Source organism: Chionomys nivalis, chromosome 18, assembly GCF_950005125.1.
Source record: "Chionomys nivalis chromosome 18, mChiNiv1.1, whole genome shotgun sequence".
Classification (NCBI taxonomy): Eukaryota; Metazoa; Chordata; class Mammalia; order Rodentia; family Cricetidae; genus Chionomys; species Chionomys nivalis.
The window spans coordinates 21478977-21502070 of NC_080103.1; the positions used below are offsets into that span (position 1 = coordinate 21478977).

Here is a 23094-nt window from a genome sequence, read left to right on the forward strand (position 1 = left end):
CTTTATCAGAGGGCAACATCTTCAGCTCTAACATTGCCATTTGTGGCCCAATAAAAAAAAACTAAAGAAAAGACCCTCCCAGTTCTGGAAGAATTGTTTCTCTTATAAACTGGTGACTTCCTGAGAAACTTTGGACAAGTGTTTCAAAAATCTGGAGGGTTCCCTGTGTCGGTTCTTCTCTCCCCTCCCCCTCTCCCGCCCCCAGCAGGCTTGAGATGTCACTAGGAGGATTTTCTCCTTGGCTTACTCCAACCACTTCTGACCAGTGATGGAAAACGTCTACTTTGTGGGCTGGCTGGAAGGCTGGCCTGAGTTGATCTCAAGTTACACCGCCTTTCCTCCTCCCTCAGGAAGTAAAGTCCACCGGCAGGAGTGCCTGAACCACTCTGCTCTGTTAGACTTGTACAAAAGCCTGCTTGTTTTTATCAAGCAGCGGAATGTAAAACCTTAGGAAAAAAAGTAACATTTTAGGAAAAGTAACTTTTTTTTCCTCCACAATTTTCTTGTCTAAAGAGGATTCATTTGAAGAACACATCCTTAAAGGTAAGGTAAAAATGAACTGGGTGTTGGGTTGGTTTTCTCAGGGGCCTTGGAATAACTGGAATCTCTCTGTCTAGCCTAATCATCTCACTGATGTCACACGCACGCACAACACGCGCACACACCCTCGGTTATCTTTCTATCCAGCCTAATCGTCTTAACATGTTACACACACACACACACACACACACACCCAGCCTGCTTTAACAATGGGAAATAGGAATAACACCCATTCCTCAAAACACATACATTCTCTTCTCACTCTTTCTCAATATATAAGTATTTACTTACTCAACTCTGAAGGTAGCACACTATGACATTCTAATCTTGAATACCTAGCATCTCTCTCCTAAGGTGGAGACTAGTCTCCCACAGATTATTCCTAAGTTCACTATAACACCCAGAATATTTAACCTCTCTACAGTACCCTCTATTTCAGTTCATTCATTTCCCAAGTGGGCTTCCCAATTTTTTTTTCCTGATCTAGTATCCAATTAAGAAAGAGATAATGTACTTTGTTGGGGTATCTAGTTCTTTAAAATACCTAATGCCATATAAAGGGGCTGTGTAAACCCAAGGTCCCACTCCCATTTATTTTTCTTTAAAGTCAAGGACGGGTCTGCAGAACTGGAAGGGCAATATATGGCTTCCTCAAGAATTGCCTATAGGTGGTGGAGATTTTGAGCACGAGTAGCCATTATAATCCCAGAACAACTGCTTTTATACTATGGAGAAAAAAAATAAAATTTAAAAGTTTAGCCACACACACCTATAATTCCAGCTTTCAGGAGAAGGCAGGACTGCCATGAGTTCCAGGCTAGCCAGATCTACAAAGCATGACCAGATCTTAAAAACAACTAAAGAAAGAGGTGGGGGGAGAGGAGGAGGAGAGAAGAGAAGAGAGAGACCCACGTAAGTTTAGATCACTTTCTTGGCTACTGAAGCAACTGTTTTGGATCTGCCACAGTGATCTGTCTGGAACATAAAGGAAACACCACAATGAACAGGGAAGAAAAGGCTAAAACCCCAGATGGAGGATGGGGATGGATGATCGTGCTGCATTTTTTTCTGGTAAGTTTCTCTCCCCTTTCAAGCTGCTAAACTGTCTGGAAAAAAGCTTGAAGCCTAACAAATATCACTTCAGAAATAATGAGATTTGAGTAAACAGGCAGCCAGGAACTTCCCCCAAACTACTAAGATCAAAGGCCAACCCAGCTAAACCCAGCTGAGCCGCTTCTCTTGAAAGCAGAAACATTCTTCTATTCTTATCCAGTCCTCTCCTCTGCCTATGATCTCTTAATCAGAGAATGCTCCAGGCTTGATTGGCAGTTCTACCCTGGCAGCATGGCAATTGGGATTTGGGGACACTGCATTTCTTACTATACTAGGGCTATCACTGGGCATTTCTAGAAAGTTATCAGTCCTGCCAGGGGTGAGACTATAATACTTAAAATTCCAGCATTAAAAGAGACCAAATCAAAATGATTGCTGAGAGTTCAAGGCCAGGCAATCATACCTGGCAAGACCTTATCTCAAAATTAAGTGCCCACTCAGCCTAACATGTCCACAGTAATTCTACCTGACACAAACCTACACATCTAGAAAGAAGGAACGGCAGCTGAGGAATTGCTTCCATCAGACTGACTTGTAGGCAAGTCTGTGGGGGGAAATTTCTTGATTAATGATTGATGTGGGAGAGTCCCGTTCACTGCCACCTCTGGACAGGTGGTCCTGTGTTGTTTAGGAAAGCAAACTGAGCAAGCTGGGAAAAGCAGGATTCCTCCATAGCTTCTGCTTCAGTTCCTGCCCGACTTCATGGTAATTTATAAACTGTAAGCTAAAATAAACCCTTTTCTTCTCAAGTATTTAATCAGAAATAGAAAGTCAACTGAGACAGCTTCCTTTATTGATAGGGATTGGGAACATTCAGCCTGCTGCTCACATCTCCCCCCCCCAATAACTTAAACTAGAATAAACACTGTATATCTGACATGTATTGTAACCTCATCTCCAAGAACTGTTGGGTTTGCTGTGTGAGAAAGTGGTGATGTGCATTATCAGCGTGCCCGTTCCATCCACGGCTATGCCTCAACCTGGGCATCCCTAACGGTAAAAAAAGGAGAAGGCAGAGATCCTCAGCTAAGGTTTGTGTATTATGAAACAATAAAGCACACGTTGCTAAATTCTGGCTTCATTACCAAAGACTAGCATTTCTCCTCCCCTTACACAGAAACATTACTAACAGGGAAACTAAAGATGCCTTAAGTCTGAGATCCCTGCCTGATTAGGCCTCCTCTCAAAGCATGGTTTATGGTGCTGGGATTGTTGGATAGTCTGGTTCTCCCACTTTTTTCTACATTTTTCTCAATGGCTAGCAAGTTATTTGATTAGTTACTGCTAAGAAAAGGCACCTCACAATCAGGTTAATAACATCTTGTTTGGGTAATATGATGATGCTTATTGAAGCACAAAAAATATAGCAAACTGTTAACAGTGAACTCGGGCCAACTCACTGCTCACAGTGATAATGTGCATCCTTACAGGCCACTGCGTTTATTTCTGAATGAATTACCAAGACTACTTTCCCATAACACTTAAACTCCTGAAATAGTGAAAAAAATTCTGTGTACTTTGTAAGCTCCCCTACAAAGGCATAGGAAGGTTACATTGTAACTTACCAGACTTTATATATAACTGTTTCTGTGTTTAGTATGTCTTACCAGACATATTCTATGCCTTCTCTGAATATACAGCCTGAAACACAGTAGCCATTCATTAAATACCTGCTCGTGGGGGATGAATAATCTGATGAGGGTAGATGAAGTCAGAGGTGCAGAGAGGCTATAGAAAAAACCTTAAGGGACAAATGTGGTGTTGCACACCTGTAATCTCAGCACTTGGGAGGTAGTGGCTGGAGGACCATGAGTCCACAGCTAGCCTGGGCAGCACAGTGAGATAATCTCAGAAAAATAACAGATTTTGGTTGTCCTGAGGTTATGAAGTTTAAGTGAGGCAAGTTAATCAGGAAAGTATTGTAGAGTTACATCTGTGGTGGTTAGTCCATTACTGAGTGGACTAGTGAGGATTGTATCTAGACATAGGGTATCTATTGGACAAGCAAAGGCAAGAAAACAAGTAAGGCCCCAAATTTAAGGAAGACACCAGAAATAACTGAAATACAGATCTGAGCATATCAAGAGGGCAGGCTAGGATGCAGAGAGGAACCTACACAGCAAGGAATATGAAGAGTCCAGAGCTGTTAGCTGAAGCACTTCGGTGAGTGATGAATGCCATTCACTCAAGTTAGGAGGAACAGGAAAAAACACTCTGAACAGTTGGAATGGCTTAATCTTGAACAGAGTCCGGGACTTATAACCACGAATGGGCTTGATATAGTCTATATGCATCTGAAGTAGAGCAACCTATGTCTCCAATATACACTGTTTAAAACCACCAGAGAAAAGAAGAATAGGACAAATCTTGGGGGGACTCAATGTGTGATGAATGGAATCATTCAGAGAGGGGGGAAAAAGCATAGAAGTAGGCAGATGTCTAGAAATTATCAGAGAAAAAATGATGCATGGGCACTGTTGAGATCACACAATAGAGATGGGAACAATCTCCTGGCTTAGCAATAAACAACTCTGATAACCTTGGCCAGAGCTCTTAGATGAAGGGCTCTAAGCCACTGAACTTCAGTTTTCAGTGGGATACTGTGATAAATAGAATCAACAGACTATGAAGAAACTTGTCTGTGAAGGTCAGGACAAGCTAGGCTATTACTACAAAAGGGCCTGGGATAGTAAGAAACTGTTATTAATTAAAAGTGACCCTAACAACTGGCAGTGACTTCAAAATGAATCAAGGCTGATCTAAAACACACAAACGAGTAAGAACCACTTAGTATTCTTATGGGTCTAATATAACTAACTGCTTTTGCCAGTTGGTATTTGCCCTTGCCTTTAATTTCAGCACTTGGGACGCACAGGCAGGTGAATCTCTGCATTTGAGGCCAGCCAGGTCTACAGACCGTTCAAGGACAGCCAAGGCTACACAGAGAAAAAAAACTCCCATCTCAAAAAACCAAAACCAAAACAACAAAAAACTGCTTTTAAGTTGGAAATTAGGGGTTAGACCATTCCTAGGTTTTTGCTTGATTTGGAAGTGAGACAATTACAAAGGCCGATGAAGACTAAAGCAGGACCAACACCTACCAAACTTGATCCAAGGCACAGGATCAAGACTTATATAGGAGTCTGCTTGCTTAATGAAGGGAAAATACAGACATTGGGATAAGTCTTTAGTATTTTTTTGAGTCCCAATAGAAATGAATTCTGAAGTTAAAAGAGCTGGCTGGGGAAATGCAGGAGTTCCACCTTTCCTCTCCTGAGACTCAGTGAATACATAACAGTCTGGGGGCACGCCCCAATGCTAGAGTTAGAAGGAATAAGAAACAATGTAAACAAAGAAACGCTCCTACTGGAGACCAGGAGCAAGCCATATTCAGATGATTCAACAGAGGTAAGCCGCTTGTGGTGGCACATGTATTTAATCCTAGTACTTGGGAGGCAGAGACAGGAGGACCTTTGTGAGTTCAAGGTCAACCATGTCTACACAGTTCTAGGGAAATCAAGACTACATACATAGACGTTCTCAAAAAAACAAAACACATACAAAAAAAAAAACAGGTAAGCATTCTGTGGACATCATCACCACATAGCTCACACACACAGGAAAAAAGCTTACAAAACGACATTTCACATTGGTGGTCCTTGCTCATAAGTACACTCTATTTGACATTTACACAATTTGCTAGTTTTTTTTTTCTTTTTTTTTTTTTTTTGGTTTTTCGAGACAAGGTTTCTCTGTGGTTTTGGAGCCTGTCCTGGAACTAGCTCTTGTAGACCAGGCTGGTCTCGAACTCACAGAGATCCGCCTGCCTCTGCCTCCCGAGTGCTGGGATTAAAGGCGTGCGCCACCACCGCCCGGCACAATTTGCTAGTTTTTTATTTGGAGGAAAGTTATAATAGACTGCCAGATTGTGGGTGCTGGAGACTAAACCTGGGTCCTCTGGAAGTGCAGCAAGTGCTCTTAAACATTAAGCCATCTTTCTAGCCCCAAGTTTTGTTTTGTACTTTCAAATCAGAATGAGAAAACTGTTTAGGACTGAACTTTGAAAGCCTCCTAACCATTGCCAACTCTCAGTCTCTTGCCTCCAGATAAGAGATACTATTGTGAAATAAGACTGGAAATGCTGATTCAAGTAAGGTGGTGTTGGTCATGATTCTTTAGGATTCGAGGAATGGTAGTATCTATTCAAACAGAAAGTCTCTCCCCACCAAAGGCATCTGGAATAAGCAACCTCCTGAACTGCTATACAACAAGGAAACAAGAGTAGTGGTGAATCTGGTGTCAGTCTAGGATACAAGCCTCAGCGCCTGGACCATCATTGCTCATTTGTTTTTTCTCTTAACTTCTACTTCTCATCTATAAAACAATGGTGACACAATGGGGATTTCAAGTCTATATTTTCATGGCTATGTCCCACCACTTTAAAGAGGAATGAACTGCTTCTCACCCCCATTACATAACCAGAAAGCACCAATAAGAAAAATAGGTTAAGTATTGAAACGCTGGAGCAATAGAACCTCTGGTAATAGCACTAGCCTGCTTTCTACCTAACAAGGACTGATATGCTTTGATTTAGGTAAATGTGTTTGTGATGGCAATGACCAAGACATTTGCAATATTCTTTGTGGTCTTTCAAGAAGAGTTTGAAGGCACTTCAGAGCAAATTGGTTGGATTGGATCTATCATGTCAGCACTCCGTTTCTCTGCAGGTATGAAACTGGCAACAAGCTTGCTTCCTACAGAGAACGACCACAAAGGTCTTGACAACACCATCATTCCTTTAAGGTTGAAGTACTGTTACATTCAACTTTACTTAATATGCATTAATATCAGTACGTTATACTGAAAGAGACGCCAGTGTTTAAGCTCTACTTAACCTGGCAATTAAGTTGTGAAAATTAGGGTTAAACAGGAATTAAAAATCCAACTATTTGATTTATGAATGGAATTTTTCGTCCCTTGTTTCTTTCTAGTCTGGTAAGGCTTTCAGTCCAGTGAGCCAAGTCCTCAACCTAAAAATGAAACCATTCAGTTTTAATTATGTGATCATATTAAAAACAAACCAATTTCTCTTTTAGTTCTAGTTCAGTAATATAATACGGAGATTAGTGATTCAATTTTGCACAAAACAAACACCATTAATATAAATAAAATTTTATTTTATTGAATATACAATACTTTAAAGCAGTTATCCTGTCTTCTTCACATTCATTCAAATCACACATAAGGACTAAGGAGTGCCAGAGAACATTAATGTAGCACGAATTCTAACTGGTAGTAATAATAAAATCCCAAAGTCAGATATAGGGGTTAATGCTGAAGATCAGAGAAGCACAGTCAGCAGCCACTAGCGTTCTTTTATCTCTACCAATGCTCAGACTGAAGGGGCAATTCTGTCCTCAGACTGCATCTCCTGACTGCATCTGTCTTCACCAAACTCAGACTGCAATGAGCTCCTGTCATCTCCCGCCTTATATTCCTCTCTGCCCAATCACATCACTCCCATCTCCACCTCTCTAGTGCTGGGATTACAGGTGTGAGCCACCACTCCCTGGTTTCTAGTGGCTTAGCTCTGATCTTCAGGCAAGCTTTATTTGTTAAAAAGTATCACTACACGTTAACCTAGCACTCTCTCTTCTCTCAAGGTCCCCTGGCTGCTATTATTTGTGACATACTTGGAGAAAAACCTACCTCCATTCTTGGGACTTTCCTTGTTTCTGGTGGCTATCTGGTCAGCAGTTGGGCCACAAGCATTCCCTTTCTTTGTGTGACTATGGGACTGTTACCTGGTGAGTACTGTAAATAGACTATAGAAGATGAAACAAGAAACCTTTCTACTGCCCAAGGCTCCTAAATAGATTATGTGATCTGATAACTAATAATCTAATAAGAAAGTAATTTCAAACTTGTTTTTCTTTTAGGATTGGGGTCTGCTTTCTTGTACCAAGTAGCTGCTGTGGTAATTACCAAATATTTCAAAAAACGATTGGGTCTTTCTACAGCGATTGCCCGTTCTGGAATGGGACTGACGTTTCTGCTGGCACCCTTTACAAAATTCCTGATAGATCTTTATGACTGGACAGGTGAGTCAGTCTAAGTTTCTAAACTATCAACACCAAAAGGTTGTTTCCCCCTTCCCTTTGATGATGAGTGAAGCTTCGAGACCAATAAATTCTGCTTCCTTGCTCCCTGGCGAGTCCAGATCTTGCTATGTAGACAAGACTGGCCCCAAACTTGTGGCAATGCTGGGATTAAGGAAATGAGGTACCATACCACATAAAGTGAAAACACTTGCAGGTGTTGCTATAGTGCTTACACACAATGTTCTGGGTTTAATCCCTAGCACTGATAATGAGAGGGGAAATAAGGATGATACTGAATAGAAGAACATCTCCTTCCTCAAAAAGCATGAAAGAAAAGAGCTGGGAGGTGGTGCGGGCCTCTAATTCCAGCACTTGGGAGGCAGAAGCTGGCTGATCTCTGTGAGTTCAAGGTCAGCATGATCTACAAAAGCTAGTTACAGGACGAACAAGCTACAAAGTTACAGAGAAACTCTGTCTCAAAAAACAAAAGAAAGAAGGAAGAAAGATAGATCTTCCATAGCCTGGAGGCTTTGCTAGCTGACTCAGAACTCTCTGGAATTCAATGCCTGAGAGCCAACTGGAAGGCCCTCAGAAAAACAATGCTCTTCCCCTTTTCCCCTAACCCTTCACTAAAATAGATTATATGAAGAAAGTATTTGTAAAAAGATTAGGCTCCTATTGGACAATGAATACATATATATGCGTGTATATATACTAGAATTTTTCACAAAACCACTTTCAAGTATTTTCTTTAAAATATTCATGTCTATTTCTGTCTTTATATTGTTGTATTGACTCTTTCCTATGTAGAGCACTTACTCAGTAATCTCATGGTGAATGGTAATCTTCAGCTGACAAACCTTTAAGAAAGCCTACATAGCTTGTTCTCTCCAAAGACACGTCATAACTTTGTTCAGGACACACCAAAACCAATCAAGCACTCAGTATCTAGGGCAAGACTAGCATGTCTTCTTTCAAAAGTGTTTTAAAAAATATCAGACTGAAAGACTGTCTCCTTTCCTAATGTTTCCCCCATGATTCCCACTGATTAATTCTGTATTTCCTACACCAAAATCCAGTCACTGCAATATATTTAAAATAACCATTAAGAATGTATTGTAATTTTGTGTCACTCAGATTATCAACCCACCTTCAACCCCTCCCACCCCCCCTTCCTTTTCATGACTTCTTGGTCCAACTTCCTGGTTTTCCATCTCCAAAGTATTTCATTTTTTGCAGCATGTATACTGTTAATAGATTTAAATGCTTTCAGTTAAATTAGGAAAGCAGGGAAGGAGATGGCTCAGCAGTTAAAGGCATTTTGCTATTTATTCTTCCAAATGACCAATCAGACATCTCACAACTGCGTGGAATTTCAGCTCCAGGGGATCTATTCTCTTCTGGCTTCAGTGGGCCACACATATGCTTGCACACACACACACACACACACACACACAGACAGACACACATAAATAAAATGGATTTTTAAGTAAACATGGGAAGCAAAGTAGTACTTTCAAGAATTATTGGACTAAGTCTGTTGGTCTCTTCTGAGCCTATAAATAGTACCACGAACTAGAGTATTCTTATCTTCTCAATTTCTCTTCTACTTAGGTGCTCTTATATTATTTGGAGCTATTGCATTGAATTTGGTGCCTTCCAGCATGCTCTTAAGGCCCATCCGCACTGAAACAGTGAACAATTCTGGTATCAAAAACAAAGGTAGCAGTTTGTCTGCAACTGGATCCGAGGCATCAGACAGGACAGAAACATCATACTGCAATGACACACAAGAGTCTTGTATCCAAGGCATTTCTATGAAGAAATCTGAACAACTGACTAAAAATTTAACTGTCTTAGAACATCAAAGTGAAGAGTTCGGCAATGGACCTCACAGGAACAGACTGTCACTTATGAGCAATGACAAAAGTTACCAAAAAAAGTTTGTTTCATGGAAATGTAAACAAAATCTTTTAGATATTTCTCTCTTTAGGAATCCTTTCTTCTATATATTTACCTGGTCTTTTCTCCTCAGTCAATTAGCCTATTTCGTTCCTACTTTTCACCTAGTAGCCAGGGCCAAAACTCTTGGAATTGACATAATGGATGCCTCCTACCTTGTATCTGTAGCTGGTAAGAAAATCTATTTCAAGCCTCCTACCTAGAAGGAAAAATAAACTTAGTTTGATAAAATTTTATTTTAAAACTGAAGCAAAGAAAAAAATGGAGGGAAATCGCAAGAGCAATCCTGAGTGGGCTGTGGACGGCTGGGAAAGCAAGTCCTCTGGGGCTAAGCAGAATACCTCGCATTTCCGCACACAGATCTGTCAACTGCGATCTTGGGGATCTGAGTGGGCCTAACTCACCTTACTCATTTTCAGGTGTCTAACACAGTAGATACCAATTACTTCTTGGGCAGAAAATTTCAGAAAGCTGGCGCTGTCAACAGCTAGTCTGGGAAGAAGGAAATCTCAGCTAGAAAACAGTGTGGTAACTGGAAAGATGGATTCTGAAGCTTAACTTTCCAGGTCAGGGTCTTGCCTGGATTTCCTTACTGTGTGTGACCTTGGGCAAGACGTTCTCTTCTGTGCCAGGATTTCCTTTCTTATCTATAGGACAGGTGTAAGGCACTGCTTTCTTTCACAGCTGTATTAGGAATGTAATAAGTGCAATTCAGTGTAGTGCCTGGCCCACACTATTGGTATTTGATGGTAAATAATTTCTTCTTGAAATAACTGTGAGATAAATATGACCCTTGAATTATTCACTAATCCACAGGTTCATACTTAAAGTAAATTAGAACATCAATTAGAAAAATACAATTATTTTTATGGAATTACAAAATGTTGTAAGATCAAATGCTTAGGTTGTAGATTCTCTCACCTAACAAAACAAGGAGTCTGAAACAAATGAAAAGGGGTAAGATCGAATCTTGGTTTGCTCTAACCCAGAAATTCTTAGTAGTTCAACTTAACTTTTCGATAGGTTAGCCGGGCGGTGGTGGCGCACGCCTTTGGGAGGCAGAGGCAGGCGGATCTCTGTGAGTTCGAGACCAGCCTGGTCTACAGAGCTAGTTCCAGGACAGGCTCCAAAGCCACAGAGAAACCCTGTCTCGAAAAACAAAACAAAAAAAAACCTTTTCGACAGGTTTCTTACTAGCCAAGCCCTTACAAAGCTGGACACCTAGTTTCAATGTGCTTCAGTCAAAACTGCTGTTACACTGTGCAGAGTAGACTGGCCTTGAATTTACAGAGCTGCCCCACCTCCCCATGCTACCACACCTGGCTTCGTGCTGCTCTTTTGGTATTTTAACTGCTATGTCCTGTAACAGGATAAATGGTAAGAATGCTGAGTGAAAAAACTGTGGTTCTGAGTCATTGCTCATTACACCTTACCACCTATGTCCCAAATGACATTTTTAGACTTCTTACGTATTTTCAAACTACAATAACCTTTGGAAGTCTTAAATTCCAAAGCTTCATAAACAAATATAAGTTCCAGTGTCTCTTAATATAAGATTTTAATTTCTCCCATGTTTTACCATGACTCCTCATGACACATAAGTTTCATATCCTCACTTGCAGGTTCTTTTAAGAAGCTGTAAGATCTCTTCAGCTCATGCCTTTTTGTTTTTTAAAGCAGGGATTCCACACAAAATGAGAAAACACATGGGAATTTGATGGTTTCATGTTCTGCTGGAGGCAGCATTTTGTTGTTTTATTAAATGTGTTTAGAAGAGGAAGTAACTTATATATCCTATTTCAGTATGAAATCATTTTTCCTTCATGTATTCTGGCCTCAAAACAGAGTGCTACTATGTGGAGAAAGATGTGCTTATACACTGACATTGCTACAGGGGTGAGGAGACACAGATTGCCTGACTTTGTATTTACTGTTCCAGGTATCACTGAGACAGTCAGTCAGCTTATTTCTGGATGGATTGCTGATCAAAACTGGATCAAGAAGTATCAATACCATAAGTTTTACCTCATTCTATGTGGTGTAACTAACCTGCTTGCTCCTTTAGCCACCACATTCCCACTCCTTATGGCCTATACCATCTTTTTTGCCATTTTTGCTGGTGGCTACCTGGCACTGATACTCCCAGTACTGGTGAGTAGACTCATTCATTGATGTTAAACCACTCAATACAAGGCTCAGTAACAGTTTTCCCAAAAGAGAATTCAGATTTTGTATTATTTTTATGACTAAAAAGTTACATGAAGCTGGGCATTGGTGACACCTTTAATCCCAGCACTCGGGAGGCAGAGGCAGGTGGATGGATCTCTGGGAGTTCCAGGTCAGCTTGGTCTACAAGAGCTAGTGCCAGGACAGGCTCCAAGGCTACAGAGAAACCCTGCCTCGGAAAACAAAACAAAAATTACATGAGACCTCAGAAACTCTATAGCTAGCTATATCCTGTAATTATTTATCTTACCACGTGAGGAAAAGAAGCTGAGAGATTAGCCACATAGGACTGGAAAAGGAACAGAGATCAGAAAGATTCCAATGGTCTTCTGTTCACTCCTCCCCTCCAGGCTCCAGGGATGTCTGATTCTTACTAGAACACAAGCATGTAAGTCTAACAAATGTGGCTTCTGTGTTAAGGACATTGTTTTGACAAGTTCTTTGTCTTTATTGTAAACTGACTTAAATCCTGAATTCAAATGGAACTGAACTATTTCTTAAAGTTTTATAGAATAGTGTATGAGGCTTAGGCAAAATTTCAGCTTCCGAAGGCTGAAATCAGCTCGTTGTGTTACTCAATTTCTTATAAACCTATGGCTGGTAGTCAGTCGTATGTAGATCCAATATTACTGTAAGTGCAGAGTGCCAAAATACTATTTCCTAATGGGAAAATCACTAAGGTTTGGGAGGTAAATACTCTCCTGAACTACATAAATCAAACACCAACGTACCCCACTAATAAACTGAAAACACTACTTTGCCTAGCCAAAGTGCTGTTCCCTAGTTGACTTTTGTTCCCTTTCCTAACACTGGGAGCAAAAAGTTATCCAGATCACCCCAGGAATCAAACCATTTAGTTTAAGATTTAAAAAAACAAACAAAAATAAACAACAATAACAAAAAAAACCCAAAAACGTCACCCCTTTGTAAACATAAGACACCGGAGACGTTCATCCTTAAAATGATTAATACTGAATTCTAATTGCAGGTCGATTTGTCTAAGAATTCTAGAGTGCACAAGTTTTTGGGATATGCCAGTTTCTTTGCTGGAATGGCTGTCCTTTCTGGACCACCGATAGCAGGTAACAACTAAGTCATAATCTTAAGCAAACTTCAATGAAGAAAATAGGAATCTAAGATCAATGGCAATAGAATCAGGTTTAACTGTTTGACTTCCCTCTACCCTGATCACCAATACAGGAAAATCTGAGAGTTAATTCTGTAGATGTGCTATTTTACTTTACTGGAAATAATCAGTTTAACCTAAATGATATTGTCTGCTTGCTGGTTTAATTAAAACATTGACTACTTGTACAAAAAAAAATTATCCCTAGGGCACAGGATTAAATGTTATATTCTCACAGACCAAAGGGTCAATATATTTGATCTTATTGATTGCCAAGTATTTGCAGTGTCCACAAAAAGGAACTTACCTTAAAATTTACTTTGCTATTTTTAAATGGTTTGTTTTGTTTTTGAGACAAGGTTTCATTTGCCCAAGTGGACTTCAAACTCCCCATGAACCCAAGGAACCTTAAGGACTTTGTGATCTTCCCGATCCCACCTGTGATTACAAGTGTGGAATCAATTACTTGGGGTATGCAGTGGTAGGGATGGAATCAAACTCAGGGCATCCATGATAGACAAATAATCTGCCAATTGAGCCAGCCCTCACTTTTGCTACTTTCGGACCATAACTGAAACAGTAATTTTGCTCTATCATAAAAAAAAAAAAAAAAAAAAACCACTTATATTAAGTTTGTACTTTATTTTTTATGTTTATTTACTTTTCAAGTATGGTCTCATGCAGCCCAGGCTGACTTTAAACTCAATACCTAGAGAATGCTGGCTTTGAAGTCTTAATCCTCCCTCCTGCCTTCATCACCCAAGTGCAGGAACTACAGGCATGTGCCACCATTCTTAGCTTCTATTATTTTTTTAATGAAAAAGAACAGACTACAACAGAGTAAATTAGAAAACAGAATCACTTTATTGTGAAACTTTTATTTCATGAGCACACCTAATGCATTATAAAATATTTGTTTTCCATCAGTCAGAAAAAAATGTTTATAGCCTTTTCTTACTCAAAGTCTAGGATACTTAGAACTATATGTAAAGATAAACATAGAGCTCCTGAAAGATACTTGTATCCACTAGTCCTAAGGAACGGCAGCAGAATGTTCTAACAAGTTACAGGTAGTAATTGGGCTATTGCTAAAAGCTCATATAGATTTTTTTGTCTCAGGGTTGCTCTTGGTATCTCAAGATTATAAGACACTAAACTAAGAATATCTCATTGCTAATGATGTTGTGTGGCTAAACACCTTGTTAAAAGGAGAAGTTTCATGGAAGCAAGTCTTGTTTCTTTTAGTCATTCTTCTATGAAATGATAAAGAGGACTTTATAAAGATCATTAGATCTCTTCCCAAGTTCTGACTTTAGCAGCAACCAAAAAACAAAACAAAACAAAAACCACACACTACAATGATTGTTTTCAAAGTAGCTCAGTTCTCTGGAATGGAGAGGCAGCTCAGTGACAGACTACTTACCAGCATGTGTGAGGCCCTAGGTTCAATTACTAGTACTTGAAATCCAGAAAAGTGCCTGACTATTAAGAGGTGTGGGAAATTACGTGACTGTGTTCACCGTTAACTCTAAACATTTACTGGTAATCTTCAGAGCTGTAGAAGTCTCATTTTTACTTACCCATATCTAATATCAAATGAAAAGCTGAAATTCCTATAAAAGAGTATATATATACATGTTTAAGTAGGAATCTGGCAAACAGTGAATCCTCAGACAAAATGTTTGTTTAAATTGGTAACAGTGAATACATAAACAATAAACTTCTCCTTCCTGTATGGGAATGAAAAAGAAAAAAACATTAGTTCTACACAACATTTTAATAATTCTAGCAAAGATAAAAACATAGGAAGCCTATAGAAACCATGTAACTTTAAAAAAAATACACAATTTAAAAAAATCTATAAATAGAACACATGGGAAATAAAATCATTTATATACCTTTATCATCATGAATATGAGAAATGTAACAGCAACACAATTCCTTAACATAGGACAAAAATTTGAAGGCCAAAAAGCCAAAAACATATCCTCCTGAACTCCTCCACAGAACACTACCCCTGCCCACTACAGCCAGATTCCTTTTATCCTTTTCCAGTAACTAGTAACAAATCCACTTTATTTAAGAATATGGCCCGAATCACACTCAGTTCCCTGGCTGAGGGTGGTTAGCAAACTAAATGTAGGTTAGATGTCAAGGCACACCCAAACCTGTCAGTGTCTTGCTGATAGAGAGCCTCCAGGATTCCACATTAGCACCAAGATTGCAGCTTTGAAAAGTTGTGGGAAAATACAGTATTTGAAACTTTGTTATATTTCTAGCTGACCCTTGCTAAAAAACAAATGATACAATATTACAGATGACAACTTAACAGAAAAGTATAATCCATATTCTCAAACACAACTCAGACATTAACCATATTACCTAAGATTCCTAATCGTGACTACAAAGCATTCTACATGAGCTCAAAATTAAAGGCTATTTTATTTAAAATTAGGCTTGATTAGCTACCTACAAAATAATAAAACAGAATATTGTCCTCCCTTCTCCCACTATTCCCCACTCCCAATAAACGAATACATTATGCACATACATATAAATACTTAAATCACCAGCCTGGTCTACAGAGCTAGTTCCAGGACAGGCTCCAAAACCACAGAGAAACCCTGTCTCGAAAAACCAAAAAAAAACAAAACCAAAAAAAAAAACAAAACCAAAAACAAACTTAAATCAAGCACAAATATCTTAAAAACTCTCCTAAACTTTTAAATTAGTTTGATGATTTCTTACATTCACGCAGTAACCACTAAGCAACTTTAGTTTGCTGAAACTCAGTACATAAGACTCTTCACTCTCTCAAAGCCCTCTAAGGAAACTTTTAAATATTTATTAATCTTTTTGATTTTCTAAGACAGGGTCTCTCTGTATAGTACAGGCTGCTTAGAACTCGCTATATAGTACAGAGTGACCTTGAACTCCAGATTCTCCTAGCTTTCAAGTGCAGAGATTAAAGGCAAGTATACCATGCCCTGCTTGAGAAAAAGTTCTAATCCTGTTCCCTCTCAGGTATTTCAACCTTGTAAATTAGAGATAACAGGGTAACTGGTTATCTTTTCTAGCTCCGTGTATTATAGGAAAAGAAAATGGATAAAATATAAAATCAATCCATCCAAGGAAGTCTCTGCCCCTCTAACAAATAAGCTATGACATGAACTGACAGGTTAATCCCTACTTCCAGTCTATCATCAAGTACAATACTGAACAAAACTATCTTTATTCCACTATTTACCAAATTAACCTTTAAAGTTTCATCATGCCTATTAACAGAGAAGTTCTCTGTGGCCAAAGAATTTATTAGAAGAAAACAAAATAGCTCAATCTTTTGGTCTGTTATAGATCCACTGTGAAGACTGGGGTAAGTGGAAGACAAGTGAGAAAACAGCAAAGTTCCTTGTCTGTATAAATAAACAGGAATATACTAACATTGAAGAAAATAAGTAAACTGTTCATTATTAGGTGGTTAATTTATGTCAAAACCAACCCCACACCCAACTTTACTCTGACTCAGGGTTCTTAAGATTGATGAATATCTATGAAAACAGCAGTAATAAATTCCAAATAGCTCTATTGTGGTTTAAGAGGAGAAAATTATCATTCTGCCCTTGCAAAGACTGGGTGTCCAGATGCTAATCCTCTAATAAAACAGAGCACAGAGAGCCAATGCTAAGTATCCTGATAAATCTTCTGGCAAATTTCTATCCTGGGGCCTTCAGTGAGTTCCAACCTTACAAGGCTTGAGTTTGCTAAACCATGTTTCCCAAGATTTATTCATATCATGACACATATAGAACACATAAATATTTTATAACACAACCAAAGTAAGAGATAAAACTGCAGTACCCAACCAGTGTCCTTGAGAAGCAAAAGGATCAGGGCCCAACCAGGCGCGGTAGCACATACCTTTAATTCCAGTACTTGAAAGGCAGAAGCAGACAGATTTAAGTCTGAGGCTATCCTGGTCTACACAGCCTAGAAGTCTAGGCCATCCAGGGCTACCTGATGAGATCCACATCTCAACATAAAGAAATGAAATAAAATAAAATCAGTGTGTCCATACACCTTTGAAGTTTGTCACTACACCTCCTACCCAACAGAGAAAAGTTCAGTCTCAGAATTCTCAACCTCACAGTTGAAGGACCATCACAGAACTCTGGGATCAAGGGCTTCCAGGGTCTATTTCAAATAATAACATGATGATGATAAGTGGAAATGTAACAGCCAGCATAACGGATGTTTTTTCCTTTCTTTTTGAGCACTCACTTACTGTGTGAGTCTGTGTGTTCATGCACATGCCATGATGTATGTGTGGAGGACAGAAGACAGACAACCTGTGGGGGTCAGTTCTCTTCTTCCATCATGAGTTCCAGAGATGGAATTCAGGCCATCGAGATTTGTAGCAAGGACCATTTTATTACCTGTTAAGCCATCTCAGCAGCCCCTAGCAGGTTTTTTGTTGTTGTTTTTTGAGACAGGGTTTCTGGCTATCCTGGAACTTGCTTTGCAGACCAGGCTGGCTTCTAACTCTTAATAGAATTCCTAACTCAGTTCAACAGTCAAATTCTGAAAGATATAGTAATGAATACCTCTTAGAACAATATATTCCCTTTTTCATAATTCATAAAACCACATACAAAGTGTGTTAGTTAAACATCTTTAAATTCAAAACAATAAATATTTGAGGGTAGTGACAAGATGTCACAATGGTAAAATTTCCTACCATAAGTTCATTTCATGTACAAAAATAGTAAAAGTATTATATAAAATTATCTTCAGGGGGGATGGAGAGATGGCTCAGCAGTTAAGGCCAAGGTTCAGTTCCCAGCATCTACATGGCAGCTCACATCCATCCATAACTCACTTCCATGGGATCCAATGTCCTCTAAGGCACCAAGCACATATATGGTGCATAAACATACATACATGAATGCAGGTAAAATATATATATAAAATGAATAAATTTTAAAAATTATCTTCAGGCTATGTATATAAAGTATACACAAAACAAGTGAGTTTTCTGTTTAGACTTGGGTCCCAAGCCTAAGATAGCTTATTATACATATGTTAAAATACTTCTGATATTAGGTATCCTAGATAAGATCAACCCTTATTAGTCACAATAAATAAGCTTACATTTAAGTGGCTTTTAGGTGAGTTAAAAATTCAAGCTTGATAGGTGTTAAAACATCTACTTGGAGTAGTGAACCTTTGTCCATCATTAAAAATTAAGGGTTATATATTTGGCTCTGGATCTCAACTAGAATTTTAAAGATACTGGGATCTCAATTACCAAGTATAAAAAGAACATCATCCAGCTTGAAATATGCCAAATGATCCCCTTCTCAATTATAAATATATTTTAATACCTCAATGTTTCAGATATAACATTCTCTTTAAAAGGTGTGTGAAAAGCAAAAAGTTATAAACAACTCTCTTGAACCCATTTTCACCTTTGCTCTCCTGATAGTTTCTAGCACTATCTACATTACTATCAAGAACCCCTAGTGTTTTTCCTATAATGCTAACATTTGATACCCATTCAGAAATTCATAGTAAACACATATATATGCATAAGAGGAGGGGTTGCTGTTCTATTTTCCCTCCTTTCTAGAAAATTCCATAGCTCAGGTTAGTCACCTATTTTTTTTAGAAAGTCAGAGGTCAGTCACATCCACAGAATACAAAGACTCATCCGAGCTGACCTCACTCCACTCCCACAACTTACCCCCAAGAAACATTTAAATAAGAAAATCAAGTAAGGAATCAATAAACTCCTTAAAGTTAGCTGAATTTAAAAGGCTATAAAATATTCCATTTATACATTACATTAAAAATAGGAAATACAAATTATCAAAACAAAAGGGACTGGGAGTGTAGCTCAGCAGTAGAGCAGTAGAGCACATACTTAGCATGTATGTACATGAAGCTTTGGGTTCAATCCCCAGAACCAAATAACAAAAACCCCAAACCTGCCAGGTGGTGGTGGCGCACGCCTTTAATCCCAGCACTCGGGAGGCAGAGGCAGGCGGATCTCTGTGAGTTCGAGGCCAGTCTGGTCTACAAAGGGAGTTCCAGGACAGGCTCCAAAGCTACAGAGAAACCCTGACTCGAAAAACAAAAACAAAAAACAAACAAACAAACAAACAAAAAAAACCCAAACCCTGAAAGTCAGAGCTAAAATAAGAGAATGAAGAAAAGGCAATAAACAATTAACCAAATGGTCGGGGGCAGGCAGAACAGCCAAAACACATAAGCACAGAGTATTCCTACCTCTCTCTTCATCAGTTTATCATCTCTTAACCCAGAACCACACAGGCATATAACACAAAGAGCATGACTGGAAAGATGGCTCAGCAGTTAAGAAGCCTGATCTTCCAAAGGTCTTGAGTTCAATTCCCAGCAACCACATGGTGGCTCACAACCATCTGTAAAGAGATCTGGTGCCCTCATGGGGAAAAGTCCTCATGAAACCCAATATGGACAAGTTCAAAAGAACACCATATATGGACTGCACATGCATGCTTCAGCATTGCCAGGACATAAATTTCATTCATTCATTCATCCTGGAAGTCACTCTGTAGGGTAGGCTGGCCTCGAACTCAAAAAGATCTGCCTGGCTCTACCCTCTGAGTGCTGGGATTAAAGGAGTGTGCCACCACCATTATATCACAGACTTTTATATGGACATTTAAATGTTCACTTCTTCCTATTATTTTTAAGATGTTTTACTTAAGTTCTAGTATGTGCCATTGATGAGAAGACTGCAAGGCTTTTTTCATTCTTAAAGAGCATCCAGTTAGGAATGCAGCTCAATGGCCTACCATGCATCAGGACCTTGTCTACACGTGTGTGTGCTCTCACATGGACTATTTAGATTTTAGAAAAATTCCTTTAGCACATTTATCAAACAGTTCCTTCTCATGTGATATCATAGCCCCCAAGCCTTCCCTTCATAGAACTTACCAAATACATAGTTAAAATGGTTAATATCTATTTTCCCACTAAACTATAAACTTTTATTAGTGCAGGGACCATGTTTATTTGGCTCAGTACTGTTCTTGACGCATAGCCTGTTCTCAGGAACATGGTAAATACTCAACTATTAGCTCAGTAAAGGAAAGAAGGTTCAGTCTTCTTTTGAAAAAAGTTATTCATGGGCTGGAGAGATGGCTCAGAGGTTAAGAGCATTGGCTGCTCTTCCAAAGGTCCTGAGTTCCCAGCAACCACATGGTGGCTCACAACCATCTGTAATGGGGTCTGGTGCACTCTTCTGGCCTTCAGGCATACACACAGACAGAATATTATATACATAATAAATAAATAAATAAATATTTTTTTTAAAAAAAAGTTATTCATGATTGCTTTCTTGTAAGAAAACAGTAGTCTTCTTGTAAGAGTATCATAAAATGAAGTTCTAATTTTCTCCAATCTCCACCCTAAGACATGTTTCTGAGTCCACAATGACTTTTTTAATGATGCAAGTTTCTACTTAGATGAAAGTGATTCAGTTTCAAGTAAGACAAGTGAGAAGCTGTATTAAATCCAGTGGCTCACAATACAGACTGGGAAGATGAGGCCTCTTTCTTCAAAGTCTAAGAGTTGCTTGAGAATTACAAACAAAAAAGTTCACTTCATTAACAGAAACCACTCCTTCCTTACAGGCTGGATATATGACTATACACAGACATACACAGGATCTTTCTACTTCTCTGGCACCTGCTATCTCCTCTCTTCAGTCTCCCTTTTCTTTGTACCACTGGCTGAAAGATGGAAAAGCCAACAGCCTGACCTTCGAAGGACTACAATCAAGTGAGAGTTTAACGAAAGAAAATCTAAACAAGCCGCTGGAAACAAAAGCGTAGAACAAAAATCTTTGTAAAAATGAGAAAGTAAGCCATATAATTTTTAAGATTCCTTCTTGCTTTATTAGCACTGCTAGAAATGTCCAATTGTTGGTACCTAATCAAACAGGCTAAAAACTGAATCAGTTGAAGCAGCTATCTGACCTATTAAATAAAAATCCAGAATGTACCTATAATAAATACAAACTTTCATTTGTGCTATGGTAATTCTGTCACCAAAATGTGACAACGGTAAACTATTTTCTTTAATATAGTAACCGGTTGACTAGAGCTCTAGAATCCGAATAAAGCCTTTCACAGTGACAAGAATGGTATATCTCCTCCAAAAATAATGTATTGTTGTTTATTGATTATAAGTAATCTTCAATTATTTTGTCTCTTAACTTCCTAGTGAAATAAAATTTGATAAAATAACCTTTATTTGAAAATCCTTTGAAAGGTATTACTGCCCATCTAAACAGTATTATCTTTTCACTATATTTAATTATCTAAAATATTTATATAAAGCATCTAGATGATTCTTCAGAGCTGTAAGTTCCATATGGAAGTTGAAAAGGAGGCTTTAAGAGGAACTATGTTTGTTCAAAAGGTGTGGGTCATTTATAGCTAATTAGTAATGAATGGTTCTTGCCTGTGAATAATGAGCTCTTGGCTGTTTGGATGATCTTTAAAAGGATAAAAAAGGGTTTTCTAAGCAGGGAATGGTGGCATATACCAGAAGTCCCAGCAGTCAGAAAACTAAAGTGAGAACATAATGAGTTTGGAGTCCAGTGTGGGCTATGCATTATGAACTGTGTCCAAAATAAAAACCATTTTCTGCAATACAAATCCCTTAACATCTTTCAGAATGTTCCAACTATTATTATTCCACCCTTCACTCTTCTCTGCTTTCAAACATCTACTGATTCCTTAATAAAGAAAAACCCTAAACTGAAGTTTAAATTTGGTTCCAAGATGCACACCTTGATACTTTTCAAATTAGCCTTTGTGCAAACTTTGCCGGCGGCTATAATTCCAGAAGTTTGCCTTCTCTGACCAGGTCTACTCATACTTACCACTTACAATCTGGCTCACTCAATACTCAGATGGAACAACTTTCCCAACTTGTGGAATTTCCCCTAACTTCTTTTACAGTGCTAGAGACTAAACCCTTGGCAGCACAGGCAAGCACACTACCACTAAGCTCCATCTCCAGCTCTGTCTAGCTTTAAACTGAGGACTCTATGAGCTCACATTTCAATTTTCTCTAGTTTGTAATATCAACAAGATGTTTCCAAGGCCTGTTATAAACTTTGGAACCAAATAAATCTGAAACCTCAGCTATCTCAAAGACAGTAAGTTGCTCTTATTTAAAAGGTAGGTTTTAAATAAGACCTATTTAAATAAGACACCTATTTATTTTAAACAGGGTCAGGTTGGCCCTAAATCTACAATCCTGCTTTAACTTCCTAGAATTACAGGTTTGTATTACCATAACCAGCTACAGAGTTTTACACTTAAATATACAACATAAAAATAAGAATATCAGGCCAGAGAGACGGTTCAGCAGTTAAGAGCATTTGCTGATCTTCCAAACAATCCAGGTTCCAATATCTATAATACATAGTGGCTCATATACAGTCTCTAGCTCCAAATACAGGGGATGCTACACCCTTTTTTGGCCTCCCTGGGCACCAGGAACACACAAGGTACATAGACACATGTATTCAAAACACCCATACACATAAAAGTCTTTAAAAACATGACTCCCTCACACAAACAGCAAACTAATAAATCTAAGCTCTTTCATTTGCTGTCAAATGACTTCCTAAGTTGCTCAAGAACTGAAACCCAACTTTCTCCTCTATAAAATGAGGATTTCACCACCTACCTACCTCATAGATCACTGTGAAGATTAAATGAAAATATACTTTCTGAGCAAAATATCCTTCATAAACAGCAACTAAATTTTATTGCTTTTCTTCTGTCTTCTATGTCAAAAGGATAAAACCAATAGGAACCGCTGTAAAGTTCCCTTTCCATTTTGAGGAGCAGTTATTTTCAAAAGATTTCAACAACCCAGACCTTTCCTATCAAAGCAAACTGTAAGAGTAACTAAAGAATTCCAAATTAACTTAGAAGGGATTTATCAATCTTATACAACAAGTTC

General features: G+C 38.6%; 1 protein-coding gene across 2 annotated transcripts; it reads left to right on the forward strand.

Moving 5' to 3' along the window:
* Nucleotides 1-406: 406 nt before the first annotated feature.
* Slc16a4 (solute carrier family 16 member 4) lies at nt 407-21261 on the forward strand. Of its 2 annotated transcripts, XM_057794139.1 has the most exons (9): nt 407-543; nt 1508-1611; nt 6248-6380; nt 7317-7460; nt 7593-7754; nt 9369-9887; nt 11656-11867; nt 12931-13024; nt 20745-21261. In XM_057794139.1, exons 2-9 carry the CDS (start codon nt 1540-1542, stop codon nt 20894-20896), a joined length of 1488 nt encoding a protein of 495 aa, XP_057650122.1. In that variant the 5' UTR covers nt 407-543; nt 1508-1539; the 3' UTR covers nt 20897-21261. The 2 variants fall into 2 exon arrangements, with proteins under 2 accessions (XP_057650122.1, XP_057650123.1); XM_057794140.1 differs by lacking the exon at nt 9369-9887.
* Nucleotides 21262-23094: the final 1833 nt, after the last annotated feature.

What these genes read in the sequence shown, in the direction of transcription:
- Slc16a4 (XM_057794139.1), top strand. Translation starts at nt 1,540, where the DNA reads ATGAACAGGGAAGAAAAGGCTAAAACCCCAGATGGAGGATGGGGATGG. An exon ending in AGCACTCCGTTTCTCTGCAG is followed by an intron (nt 6,381 to 7,316) that starts GTATGAAACTGG and finishes TCTTCTCTCAAG; the next exon opens with GTCCCCTGGCTGCTATTATT. An exon ending in CTACCTTGTATCTGTAGCTG is followed by an intron (nt 9,888 to 11,655) that starts GTAAGAAAATCT and finishes TTACTGTTCCAG; the next exon opens with GTATCACTGAGACAGTCAGT.